The following is a 13,982-nucleotide window of genomic DNA, read 5'->3' on the forward strand; positions in this document are numbered from 1 at the left end:
GGGACATGCCTCTCCCTTGTTTTCATACACTCCATTTAGAGCAAGGGTTACCCATATCATTCGTGTAAAAGGTATATTTTAGTCTGCCCTTCATCAAGCTGTACTCAAGCTAAAATCAGACGGGCTACTTAAAGATTTTTCAAAATCTTATCGTTCTTTTGAAGGGTACTACTTTTTCCACCATTTTTAAGGGTAAACCATAAAAGTTCCTCTGGAGGGCTCTAAAGCCTTCAAAACTGAGCTTTGCAAAAGCTCTCTCTTCCATAAGGTCCAAAGAACATTCTTAAGAAGAATGAACAAGATATCAGAGATTTTCCTTTGAGTGAATAAGGCCTTTAACACCCTTTCTATAGATTGTAATTAGATTTGTAAACATATTTCCAGATACTGCCATCTTAGGAGTAAATCACAGTCTTTAACACAGAAAAACTACAAAAAAAATACCTTGTGCTCACAGCTCAACTTGTTTGCCCAAATGTAAATTGAACTGGGCTAAATAACCAACATATGAAATTGAATCACCCATACCTCACCTCAAATTCAACCCTTGGTTTGATAATGAACTGCTTGTCAACTATCCTCTGGTCGCCCCAACCAGCATCATATCTGATTCCACACTGACGCATTTTGATCCATTCTGTGGTCTGCCCTTGATCCATGGTGTATGGCGGCCTAAGATAAATCTCGAGGGATCTGCATAAATATTCTAAATCAGTGGTACCATGTGTGTACAACTGAAATGCTGGTGACATGTAAACCATTTACCGCTCATAGCGCATTTGAGAGTCGTAAAAAGCATCTATAGGTTTCTTGATTTGCTGTTTCAACGCGAACATGTACATCAGCATAAAAATGAAATATCTAAATCATCCGCATTGAGACACTTCTTATCAAAGAAGACAGCTACCTCCTTATACATTTTCAAGATGTAAAATGGCTCTCGCAAAGATGACTTGAAGCTGTTGCTAATACTGATCTGTAAACAAATTAACAATAAATTTAACTACACAGAATAATGCGAAGAATGTTGGACTTCAAGCACAGGGGCAGAAGAACTTTAGTATGAAGTTTATTAACAAATTTAGCTTGTAAAGTTGATAATTACAGGGCACGAACTTGTTCAACCTACCCTAAGGATCTACAACCTTTGTGTGCATGTCACTCAACACCCCCTTGTAGAACCAAGGGCTGGCAGAGTTTACCTGAGCATGCTGAAGATCAGGCTCGATGTGCTGTCTAAATGATGGAAAAATGCCGTCAATCAGTTGATCAATTGGTGTCGTCTCACCAATATCGCGGTGCACTTTTGAAATAAGATTGTAGTGAACACCACCAACCTAATCACAAAAGCCTACTTACAAAAAAAAAAGAGATTGTTGGTAAACCCTTGAATGATGTTCTTCAAGAAGCTTACCACAGCAACCTTCAAATCCAGATATGGACGCAATCTTTCATTCAAGGCATAAGTACCTTCGACAATAACCTGTTGAGCCTGTTTAGTTAGTGAACATGCTTTTGATTCTTATAAAGGCCTGAACCTGAATATCTGCAAATATCAGGTTCATACTCCCTCTAGAGCTACTGCACATTGTAATTTGTACATTAGAGAGCATGTCACCTATAAAAAGAACATAGCATTGGCATCCACTACAATGATCATAAATTGATACTGCTTCTAAAAATGGATCATGCAATTATATAGAGTTTATAAAGTTTGCCAGTGAATTCAATATAGGACCTGCAGATACTGTTGAATAGCCTCTTGGTTGTCCCAACTAATAGAGACACATTGAGGATTACTAGTCGAGGCATAACATGTCCCGGACAAAACCAGAATTCGAATCGAGAAAAGTCCCTCCTTGAAAAAATAGGGTTCAATATGGAATATGTAACCCTAGCAAGAGTCATCTTCGTCGATCCTATTCTGTCATTTTCCATATCACATTTAAATTGTTGAAGCTCAAAACAAAAGGTGTCTGCCGCTTTCAAACCTGTTTTCCTTGCTAGAAACGCATGCAGCCAGAAACTTTTTGCCCTACTTCAAATGATGGCTTTCTTTATACACTTACCAAGTGCTTTACATATGTGCTTTAGAGCACCTATCCTCAGTAGTTCCCAAGATAGCTCCGAACTAACTTCAATCCTTAATGGCACATTTTGACTTGGAAAAATAATGCATGCGAATCATCTACTTTAAAGCTTCATCTTATAAAGGACGAGGCTCAACAACAAATCAATGGATGATTTAGATCACTGAATGGACATACGGACATTGGACACAAAATCAAGACACGTTTTTAAAAGAACTTTGATATCGGACATGCAAAATCAAAAAGTGTTCTAAACAGAACCTTACTATCGCTTGCAGTGCACAAAGGCTGGATTGCTTTGAAATCATTAAAGCCAGCAGAAAGAAAGAATATCCTTGAAGGGAAAGTTGTAGACTAGTCCAAAGGTAAAACTGACGCTACGCTACCTCTCCTCAAACCCCACACATGAAAGCGTTTGTAAGGTTTTGGACCTTGGTGCTGATGCTTGTTTATGAGTACCCCTAAACAAGAGGTTTACAAAGACTCACATTAAAAACCGTATGTCTAAAGCAAATCGATAGGCCCCTTACCACCCCAGATTCTGGAGCAGCAACCACCTTGTACCCCAATCTCTTTTTTTGTTGAAAATCAAACTGTGGCATAGCTATGTCATTCCCTTGCAAAAGACCCTGAAAAATTTAACAATAAAAACTTTAAACCATTTGCAGTTTAATATTTCAAAGCAAAACTGTTTCCACATTCGTTTTGTTCAAAGCGTTCGTCACCTCCAAATTTTTCCTCAAGAGTGAAAAATCTAACAAGTCCAACTCTTTACTGTCATCTGCTGCAATTGATGGATCTTGATAATGTTCCATTGCAATGACTGCACCCCCAAATACCGCACCTACCTTGCTTGCCAAACTAGATGTACAAGAAAATAGGACAAAGGCATTACATGGAAATCGCATCACAGAATGAGGGGCAAAGATCAGAAAAATCAATTGAAACGACTGCACACAACTAATCAAACAGAACTGACACATCACAGGTCATGTACCTGGATTTACCAGAACCACATGGTCCACCAATGCCCACTGCAACTGGGCCTTTCTTTTTATCTCGAAGCTCTTGAATAGCACGTACCATGAGATAGTATCCATGGTCAAAAGACTGCCAAAAGAACAATGTCAAAATTATTGTAGTGTTTTAGGCAATGAAATATCAAAGAGTTTTGCCCTTTTCTTTCGCAAAGAGAGAGAAGGAAGGGGGGAGATGATGAAATGAAATGTTATATTAACAACTCAAAATGACCTATGAGATCAAAAGGTTACATCCATGTGTGACTCTAGTACAACCTCTGGTGTCACAGAAACTAGTATTTTCATGCAATTGCAACGGAATTAGTTAATGAAAACGGAGTTTTCCATTAAGAGGATTCTTTAGAGGAGAAACGTAGGTAGTGCATGGCTGATAGCATCATGTACACATTAAAACATCAAATCATGAAACATAACTTTGAAGAGAAAAACACATTAAGATTGACAACTTGCTGAGGACAGGATTTGCTTGGAGCCGGTAACCCGCCCTCCAAAAGGACTTTTGTATTATAATTCCCCCACAAGAAGATGGGTCATTTTCAGTGAGTTTACACATTTATTAGCATTTTAGCCATTTTTCAAGATAGTGCGGTTTTCTAGCTGGGTAGGGCAATTTTGCTATTGCCCTATATATGCAACCCCCCCCCCCCCCCCCCCCCCCTACCCCCCCTCGTACTTTTGGCATGTTGTGATCACTAAGCAGAGCTTCTAGCATTTTGGGCATGTCATGAGGCTATGACAACCACCAACCTTAGTTGTTGGTTTCTTTCCCTTGATTTTTATTTAATTTTTGGGACCCTCCTTTTGAAGTCACAAATGACCGGACATTGTATGGCCAATGTGAAACGGACGATGGCCGAAAGTTTCACCCGCAACAATGAAGGCCGGGTCGCCACGAGTTGGTCAAGCCAGTCGGCACTGAAATCCGAGTAGTAAAAGGTTGGCTAGTGTGACAAACGGGAGCGCATAACAATATAAAATATACTCAGATAAATAGAATTTATCACTTAATACTGAAGCCAAAGGATACAGAGAAATAAATAGAGAGAGAGATGGAGAGAGACACAATACTGGGGACCAGAAGATGGGTTGGTCCCCCCCTTAATAGTATCTTTATTACTAAGGAGAAGTCTATACAAGCACTTGAACCGAACGTATTACCACGTTCGTTCTAGAATAAGACTTGATGGTTCCTAGAAGCCTCGGCTTCCTATTCCTAGGGCAAAACCCTATTCCAAGGAACTTCCATTTCTTATTCCAAATCCTCGAGAATCAAGGTTCTCGCCTCTGGATTTCACCTTCCAGAATCAGAGCATGGCATCCCTGCAACTCTTTTTCCGACTCAGTTTCCATGAGTCCTCTTCCTGCAGAATAACTCTGCTTTCCCGAACACGGAGTCCTTACTTGGGAATCTCAACTTCCAGATCACAACTCGAGAGACTACCTTTCTCCGATCCGTGGATCTACTTCCTAAACTCAGGTACAAAACCCTTGGGCTTATCTAGCTCTAGTTCCTCAGAACGCTTTTCTCCTGCAGAGGCTCATGCCTTCCTCTGCTCCTACTCCCTCACCAAGAGGAAGTACACCTGCAAACAAATACTTAGAGATCATAACATGAAAATCGTTACCTTCTAAGTCTCGACGCTCGAAACGCAACTTGGTTCTCGAAAAGCAATTCCCCAGAAGAGATCTCTTTATAGGAAATCCTCTCTTCCAATCCTACAGACAAAAGAGGTGTGTTCTCAGGTTCCTTCTCGTAAGTCAGCCCCGTCTACGACGTTTATGGACTGAAAACAAAGAAAAATAGCAACTTGTCGCGATGGAAACACGCTCTATAGGCACTTCTTCGCAAGAGAACTCGCACACTGGGTCTTGGCGACATCTAGTACACTTAGGGCAGCCATGGGCATCACCGGCAATGTCTTCTTTGCGGATGAAATCTGTAGCAGCATCTTCTTCTTGCAAGAACTCGTCTTCTCTCTGGGAGAGTGCCTATGATGCTTTTATAGCTCCCTGGCCACGGCAAAGATAGCAAAGCATTGGCTGCTCGCGTAGCGGCTGTTTTTCGTTTTTTTTTTTGGGGGGCACTTTTCTGCCAGAAAAAGAGAGAAAAATCGATGGCTGGTTTATACTGCTTTATTTAATCATAGGCTGCCCACTTATTAAGTGGGCGGCTGGTCACCTTTAAAAATGGTCTGAATCTGTCCAAAAACTCAATAAAACCTTTGTTGTGTATTTTTGCCGGTTTAGGGTTTTGACCCTTTTATATCCTTAACAGTCCTAGGAGCTTCGGGGAAGCTAGAGAATCGCCCTACATGTGTTTTGGTGCATTTTCAAGGCCGAAAACAGAGAATTCAACACACTGAAATTTCTCGCCAAGTTTAGGTAAGTGCTCTATTGCGCCCGGAAACTCGCCTATGTCATGGGGATGTGGTCTATGAAGCATCCTACAGCAGTTATGATGCCGAAATTAGGCTAGAATAGGCCATTTTCAGTCCAATAAAAGTGGGACAGCACGTAGGGAATTAAAGATTTTTCTCCAAAGCTTTAATTGAATAAAGAAATACCGAAAGGGGCGCCAACCTTTGGGGCCAATGCACTGTAACTGTCTGCTTGGAAGCACTCTAGCTACCAGGCCGTGGTGTGTTTGAAATGTTCAATTCCAATTACAAGTTTATTCGGGTATATGCTTTGTGTCATATACTTCAAGTAAAGATCGGGTGAAAGCTAAAGTCTGCCGCCCTAATCGTTCATTCTCCTAAGCACGACACGCATTTTGTGCATGATAGAGATTTGATGGTTCGTAAGGATCTTCACGCCTTCAAGTTGCTCCAGTCTGTATTGAGTACACCTTGGAGTGACCGTCAAGCTAGATGGTTCCAATCTTGTGAGCAATTTGGTGGTTTGATTGATTGTGTTCCTAGTAAACTAACCCAATTGCAGATACGATCAGTCACGCAAGACCGATCTTGGCTCTCAAGTCGAGGTCCACAATCGCCAGTCAAGAAGTATCTCTTGTGCGCATGATTAGTGAGTATACATTGTTTGAGTCTCTCATTGTAAGGTGCAGCGAAAGTGAATGTTAAACTTTGCTCAAGATCAGTGCTCCGAACTGTGCTCAAGGTTCCTTTTACTTATGGAAGGGAGAGCCTTCCGTTCCTTTAGTGAGAGAGTGCAATGGATACAAACAAAGTGGTGAACACTGTGAATGAAGGTGCATGAGACTGAGAGATAGAGAGAGAAGAATACGACACCAGAATGTTGTCAAACTGTTATGTCCCGCTCACAGGAGAGGGGATCTAGCCCAAATGCCGTCGCGATGGGCGTTCAGTATCCGGACAGACGTCGTGTGAACACGGCAAGTGTGGCCGGCCATTATTATAAAAGGGAGGCCAAGGCCTCATTTACAGTTATCGACCCCCACTGGCAGAGTGCCAGTGGTTAGCCCGCGTGGCTAGGAGTGCGCGAGGTCACCTCGAGGAGGTGAGGCTGGGTGGTATGGGACGCCCAGTCTTATGGGTGCACGCCTACGTCCTCGGACGCTGGCCCCAGCACGGGGGAGCTGCCGAATGGTGGCTATGGTCGGGTGGTTCGTCCGACGCGTATCTGTAGGCGGTCTGTGTAGCCGGGAGATCCTTTCTCCGCGTTCGTTTCATGGTATCAGAGCCGGCTTGGCTGCACGAGAGACTGTGTGCACACCTACGGATAGGTTCGAGTCGGATAGTCTTTGTTTCATGCAATTTTTATGGTGAAATAGTTATTTAATTAATTAATTTTCTTCTCTTGAGTATGTTTGCAGGTGTAAATCAATACTATGCTGCTGATTTTTGATAAAAATCAGCAAATTGGCATTGAAAATTGGGGGAATTACTTATTCATTTTACTAGTTTTTTATGAAATCAGTAAATCACTCATTAAGTGGCTGATTTTAGATTAAAATTCAGCATGTAGTATCCTCTTTAAGCTTTCTCTGTAGTCTCCTTCTCCTCTGTGCGAAGCATAGAGAGAGAGAGAGTGCTACCTCTCTCTTTGCTTGCGGGTGACCACCTGCCAGGGCTGCGTTAATTCTCCAACGTGGAGAAGTTGGTATGCGCTGGCTCCAGTGTGGCGCTCATGGCGTGTGCGGGGCACGGATACCACGCGCCTGTTGGGTGGGGGGGGGGGGGGGGGGGGGGGGGGATTTTTTTTCCTCCACGTGTCAGTACTCTGGCCAGCGCTGCTTTTGAAGATGAACCCACACTGCTGGCTTTAATTTTTTTTAACGCTGGCCCTTTTATTAAGTGACCACTTTGATTAATTTAAAGTGGCCAGGCCCTTTTAAGTTTGGACTTTTTTTAAAAAGGTCTGAAACCTGAGTTTATTAAACTTGAGTCTGAAACCCTAGCCACTCTCTTGTACTGTGATTCGATTAATATAAAAAGAAATACCGAAAGGGGCACCAGTCTTTGGGGGCCAAAATCTCTAGGCACGGAACTCCACCGGGCCAGTGCAAATCTATTGTGATCTATGAATTGTTTTGAAGTGGTTATTTGGTGCTGTCGCGGTTGATTCTTGACTTGGAGTGTCCAAGTCTGCTACAGTGGTATCAGAGCACGGCTGATTTCTCTTCTACGGGAAATCCGATCCCCGAATTTTTTTTTTCCGTGGCACCTATGGCTTTAGGCAATAATCAGTCGACTCCCTCTGCATCTAGAGATGCGGGCACGGATCACGACGAGATTCCGGCACGGAGTATGGTCCGCCTAGGCCTACTCTAGCGGAGCAGCGAGGGATGGAGCGACATCAATTGATCGGTGATGCAACAAAGATGATGCTCAGTTTTGCCAAGGACTCGAAGATGGCAAAATATATGAACCAGACCTCTTTGGAAGAGGTACAGACGGAGTGGCAAAGAACCACAACACCGCTCCCGAAACCCGCTCTCAAGAAACCTTCTGCCTCCAAGAAATATACTGAGAAGGAACTGGAGAACGTGGTTGATGCACGGATTGCTCTGCTTTTCGACATGCAAAAGAAAGACAAAAAGCAAGGCAAAAAGCAGAAGAAAGGCACTGACTTCCCGGGATATTTGGGTCGTCGGTCGACATTCGACAAGGCAAAGAAACTGAAGAAGCGTGTCAAGTTTGAAGGCTTACCCAGTTCTTCTTCTTCTTCTTCTGACAGTTCTTCTAGCTCTTCAGACTCGAGAGAAGAAGACAGGAAAAGCAAAAAGCGAAGCAAGAAACAAAGCTTCGGAAAGGGCAAGAAAAAAGCAAAGAAACAGTTCTACTGAGGACTCGTCTCCAGATTGCTCAGATTCCGATGACGGAAACTTTTATGCGAACAAGAAGAATTGTTTTTTACAAAGCTAACCAGTATGACTTTCTCGAAGATAAAAGCAAGAAAGTCCGAGAGTTTAAGGAAGGTGGCCACTCGATCAAGTTTGATACTTTTTCAAGATACTCAGATGCTTCGAAGGCTTTGTCTTTTATACAGCAGTTTGACATCGCTTTCGCGAGAGGACGCTATTCAGAGCACTCCAAGATTCGGAGAGCTGCCTCTTACTTTAAGAGGAATGCTCGTACTTGGTGGTCCACGCTTCTTTTAAACAAGACTGCGCCAGTTAAATGGCTGAAATTTAAGAAGCTTTTTATTTCTTCTTGGTTGACGCAAGAATACGAACGAGATATACGAGCTGCTTGGAACCATCTTCGGATGACCAAGAAAGATACAATCAATGCTTATTGTGAAAGATTGTGGAGCTCTTTTCTACCCGCCTCTTCATTCAAGATCTCGTTCAGAGAACAGATTGAGCGGTTTACCTTGGGTCTACCTACATAGATCCGAGATCACTGCTTGGAACAGAAGTCAGCTTCTATTCAAGAGTTGATGAGTCATGTGAAGCGGGGCTTTGCCATTCACTCTGGCAGTCTGACCTACCCCACAAATGAGGCCATGACAAAACGAGCCGAACAGACTTCTGGGAATGAAAGTAGAAGGAAAAAGAGCAACCCAGAGAAGAAGGATGCACGACCCAAGCTTACTCCTCAGGAGAAAGCTCGCTTCATTAGAGAGGGGAAGTGCTTTGGATGCGGGGAACATGGACATATCTCCACGAAGTGCCCTAAAAAGGCACAGAAAGAATAGAATGATAAAGACGACGACAGGACTGAGAGCTCGAGAGCAGTTGAGGAACGTGGCAGAAAAGGCAGATAGAAAAACAGAACAGGTACCACATGGCGTGGAACCTGCACCGAATCTAATGAATAAAAGTACAAACTTTGCCACTTTTTGGGGCAAAGTGAAGGATCAGGACGCTCTTTTGAAGGAGCCAAGGCCAACTTCTTTTCACTTGGAATTGGCGGCTCGATTTAGAATTATGCCCGACAGACTGACGCCACAGGCGGAGGTAGTTCGACTAGCACCCGGATGGGATGTTGCCATTACACCGAGCATTGGCAAACTTCGTTTGCAATGACAAGGGTGTTCAGGGCACGCGAGTGACGTTCTACTCGAAATCCCTTGGTACCACCAGAACTACGCCGTGGTTGACTACCGGGCCGAGAAAGGGACTTTGACAAAGGAAGGCCTCAGAGATTGTACTTGATGAACTTCAGTTTCTTTACTCATTCTTTTGGGAGACAATTGAGCGATGGATAAAGATTGAATATGTTTTGACCTGAACAAAATAACGATAAGATTTTTCTCCACACTCATGCCGATTGCTTTTTAGAGGGCCTAAAGATCAGACCATTGACCTGATACCTGGAAGCACGTCGTCGAACCGGCCACCTTACCGTGTGAGCCGAGTACAGATTGAAAAGATTATGAACCAAGTGAAAGACCTCTTGGAAAAGGGTCTTGTCCAGCCTAGTACTTCACCGTATTGCTCTCCAATGTTGTTGGTTTTGAAGAAAGACGGATCTTGGAGAATGTGCATCGATTATAGAGCTCTCAACAAAATCACCATCAAGAACAGATTTCCGATTCCTAGAATCGATGATATACTCGACAGGTTACAGGGATCCTCGTGCTTTAGTAGGATTGACTTGAAGAGTGGATATCATCAGATCAGAATAGCGCCGGGAGACGTCTACAAGACAGCTTTTCGAACGACTTTTGGGTTATTTGAGTTTTTGGTGATGCCTTTTGGCTTAACCAATACTCCTACAACATTTAACCGGATGATGGACAGGATTTTTCGAGAGTACAGGCTATTTGTTGGCACTTTCTTTGACAACATCATTGTTTTCTCCAAGAATGAGGCAAAACACAGAGATCATCTGCTTCAAGTCTTTCAGGCATTACGGGATGACACGTTAGTGATTAATGCAAAGAAAAGTGAATTTTTCCTACCACAGATACACTTTTTGGGACACATTGTGTCAGCAACAGGAGTGCAAATGGACCCGGCCAAGATAGAGACTATTCGTGATTGGCCCGATTTGAGGAATGTCCATGAAGTTAGAAGCTTCTTGGGACTGTGTTCGTACTACAGGCGGTTCATATGAAAGTTTGCACAGGTTGCTTCCCCTTTGCATATCGACACAGAAAGGAGTACCTCTCTCGTGGGGATCCACAGAGGTGACTGCCTTTCAGACCTTGAAAGAGAAATTGACTTCAGGACCTGTTTTGATTTTGCCGGACTTGCAGAAGTCATTTGAAGTATATTGTGATGCTTGTGGTCGTAGTCTGGGTGCGGTCTTGATGCAAGAAGGCCATGTCATAGCTTATGAGAGGCGATTGTTCTCTAGGCCGGAGATGACAGCACAGATATATGAGAAAGGGATTTTGGCGGTTATCCATGCTCTTACTCAGTGGCGGCATTACCTACTCGGAGCAGATTTTACTGTCTTTACAGACCATCAGAGTGTGCGCTACTTCTTGTCACAGAAGCAGCTTTAGGAAAAGCAGATGCGGTGGGCGAACATCTTGTCACAGTTTCACTTCCAGATTGTCCACGTGCAGGGACAAAAGAATGTGGTGGCAGATGCTTTGTCTCGGAAGCCGTTGGTTCTGGCTATTTCCACGATACATCATAGGAGCTTCGAGGATAGGGTCGATCAGTATGCCACAGACACAGATTTTGCAGATATTTTCACACGAATACAGGATGGGGAGACAGTAGCTGGATACTCCCTTCGGGAAGGCTACTTGATGAAAAAGACTATGTTGTGCATTACACAACTGTTGAGGAAAAAGGTTATGACTGAATGCCACTGTCCACCTTTTACGAGTCACCACGGCATTGCTACCACCATGAAGGGGGTAAAGAGATACTTCTTTGAACCGAAACTCAAAAAGGATGTGGAAGAGTTTGTGCGCAGTTGCTTAGTATGCCAGAAGGTCAATTTTGACAGGCATAAGGCACAGGGATTGTTAAAACCTTTACCCATACCCACCCGCCCCTGGAAAAGTATAGAAATGGATTTCATTTTTTATCTCCCGAGAACACACAATGATCACGATGATTTTCCGATTACATGGCACGTCTGAGACGATTGTCTCCGACAAAGACCCCAGATTTATGAGTTTGTTTTGGAAGGCAATTTGAGAGAACATTGGCACGCAGTTGCAGTTCTCGTCATCGTTCCACTTGCAGACTGACGGGCAATTTGAGATTGCCACTTCAGTGGTTTCAGATATATTGAAGTCTTGTATCTCGGATCAAAAGACTCAATGGGAAAAGAACTTACCTTTGGTGGAATTTGCCTACAATAACAAGATCGACGGGGAAGACGCCATTTGAGATTGTTGAAAGTGCTGCGAAGGTTCCATCCTTCTTGAGTACGAAAGATTAGATATTTGAAGCGGATGAATATTCACGAGATTTGGATACGGCTTTTGCCAAGGTTCGCGAGACTTTGCACGAGTCTCGAGAACGACAGAAAAAGGCAGCAGATCGCCATCGTCGCGACTTGAAATTGAAGGAGGATGATCGGGTGCTCTTACGTTTTGAGAAGGCACGCCTACGAAAGAAAAAGGGAAAGGAGAGGCTTTTTCCAAAGCTTAGTATGCAATACTACGGACCTTTCCAGATCACTGACAAGATAAATGATGTCTCCTTCCGATTGAAACTGCCAGATACTTGGACGATTCACAATGCTTTCCATGTGAGTCTCTTGAAACCTTTTAAAGGTGATGTGCCTGATGATGGGGAGCCTGATAAGCAACCCGAAGTGGAAGAAAACGAGGAGATCCTTGTTCCTGAACAGATTTTGGGCCTTGGCACATAACAATACGAAGAAAGGTAAAGTCCGAAGGCGGTTCTTGGTTAAGTTCAAGAACTTTCCTGCATTTGATGCGAAGTGGATGGAGGAGGAGGACCTAGCAGATACTCTTCGGATTGTGAAACTTTACCTCGATGTTTTGGTTTAGCATAGTCTACTGCAAATGGAACCCAGAAATTCAGCTTGGCCGAACATCTGGTGCAGTGGGATGCACAAGAGGGGAGTTACTCCGCTCCTTTGTCAACAGATGCCTCGATTTTGATACTAGGGTTACTGATGTCTCTTTGAGCTTCAGGGATACTGAGAGCTGACAGTATTCTATTGTATGACTTTATGAAATGGAATTCCTGATAATAATGTTGATTTGTTTCTTCACTTCTTTTGAGTGCAGGAACTGATAGACGAAATGACTGCAGCATTTTGGTCTACTTGATCTTGAACAGACATGGTTGCAATAGGGGTTAGTCAATCAAACATCGATGAGGTCCCGATTGGACCTAGACGTGATTGCTAGCTACATTGCCGATAAATCATGGTCTAAGATCCGAATGAATGTTGAATGTCATGTGATGTCCTATGATGTCTGGTGATGTCCTATGATGTCGTGTGATGTGACTGTCGATTTTGTACATGTGCTAGATGTGTGTTCCTAGTACGTAGGTACTAACAGTCAGTGTCTACTAAAACGGTTTATGGCTTCTGTCGGTTTTGCAGGCGTAATCGCGGTCGATTACAATGCTTTCAAGAGGAGGGTATGTCACAAAGTGATGCCCGTGGCGGACAGCAGAAACCCTAATTTCTGCCAAAAACCCTAATTCCAGAAAGCGCGGGAGTGCGAGCAGATGAGAGAGAGCAGGCTGGGGAGAGAAGCAGGAGTCTAAAAACTCATTTCTCTACATGTAGCAGACTTGGATACTCCAAGTCAAGAATCAACCGCGACAGCACCAAATAACCACTTCAAAACAATTCACAGATCACAATAGATTTGCACTGGCCTGGCGGAGTTCCGTGCCTAGAGATATTGGCCCCAAAGACTGGCGCCCCTTTCGGTATTTCTTTTTATATTAATCGAATCACAGTACAACAGAGTGGCTAGGGTTTCACTCTCAGACTCTGCGTCCAGATGCTCTGAGAAGTGAAGCCCTCTCCACATATTTAAAAGTACAAGGGATGCCCAAAAGCAGAGCCCCAAAAGCTTTAAAAATCAAAAGCATTAGTTCTCTCTCTCTCTCTTAGAGGTCTTTTTTTTTTTTTAAGCAAGTTCTCTCTCTTTCTCATGGCATAAACTCCAAAAAGCAAGATTCGCGTCGCTCATCATTTTTTTTAATGATGAGCGACGCGAATCTTGCTTTTTGGAGTTTATGCCATGAGAAAGAGAGAGAACTTGCTTTTTTTAAAAAAAAGACCTCTGAGAGAGAGAGAGATCTGATGCTTTTGATTTTTAAAGCTTTTGGGGCTCTGCTTTTGGGCATCCCTTGTACTTTTAAATATGTGGAGAGGGCTTCACTTCTCAGAGCATCTGGACGCAGAGTCTGAGAGTGAAACCCTAGCCACTCTCTTGTACTGTGATTCGATTAATATAAAAAGAAATACCGAAAGGGGCGCCAGTCTTTGGGGCCAATATCTCTAGGCACAGAACTCCGTCA

General features: G+C 43.4%; 1 protein-coding gene across 4 annotated transcripts in view; it reads right to left on the reverse strand.

Annotated features, from left to right (window-relative positions):
* Positions 1–13,982, reverse strand: part of LOC147450358 (P-loop containing nucleoside triphosphate hydrolases superfamily protein) — a 73,726-nt gene that overhangs the window by 20,335 nt on the left and 39,409 nt on the right. For all 4 annotated transcript variants that reach the window (XM_086519598.1, XM_086519597.1, XM_086519596.1 and 1 more), the window contains 8 exons: positions 3,088–3,200; positions 2,816–2,951; positions 2,621–2,719; positions 1,415–1,483; positions 1,203–1,337; positions 908–976; positions 766–818; positions 534–693 (listed from right to left, as the gene is read on the reverse strand). In XM_086519598.1, coding sequence (XP_086375724.1) covers positions 534–693; positions 766–818; positions 908–976; positions 1,203–1,337; positions 1,415–1,483; positions 2,621–2,719; positions 2,816–2,951; positions 3,088–3,200 — 834 coding nt within the window. The remainder of the gene's footprint in view (positions 1–533; positions 694–765; positions 819–907; positions 977–1,202; positions 1,338–1,414; positions 1,484–2,620; positions 2,720–2,815; positions 2,952–3,087; positions 3,201–13,982) is intronic.

This window comes from Adiantum capillus-veneris, chromosome 9 (assembly GCF_014529385.1).
Source record: "Adiantum capillus-veneris isolate H3 chromosome 9, ASM1452938v2, whole genome shotgun sequence".
Lineage (NCBI taxonomy): Eukaryota > Viridiplantae > Streptophyta > Polypodiopsida > Polypodiales > Pteridaceae > Adiantum > Adiantum capillus-veneris.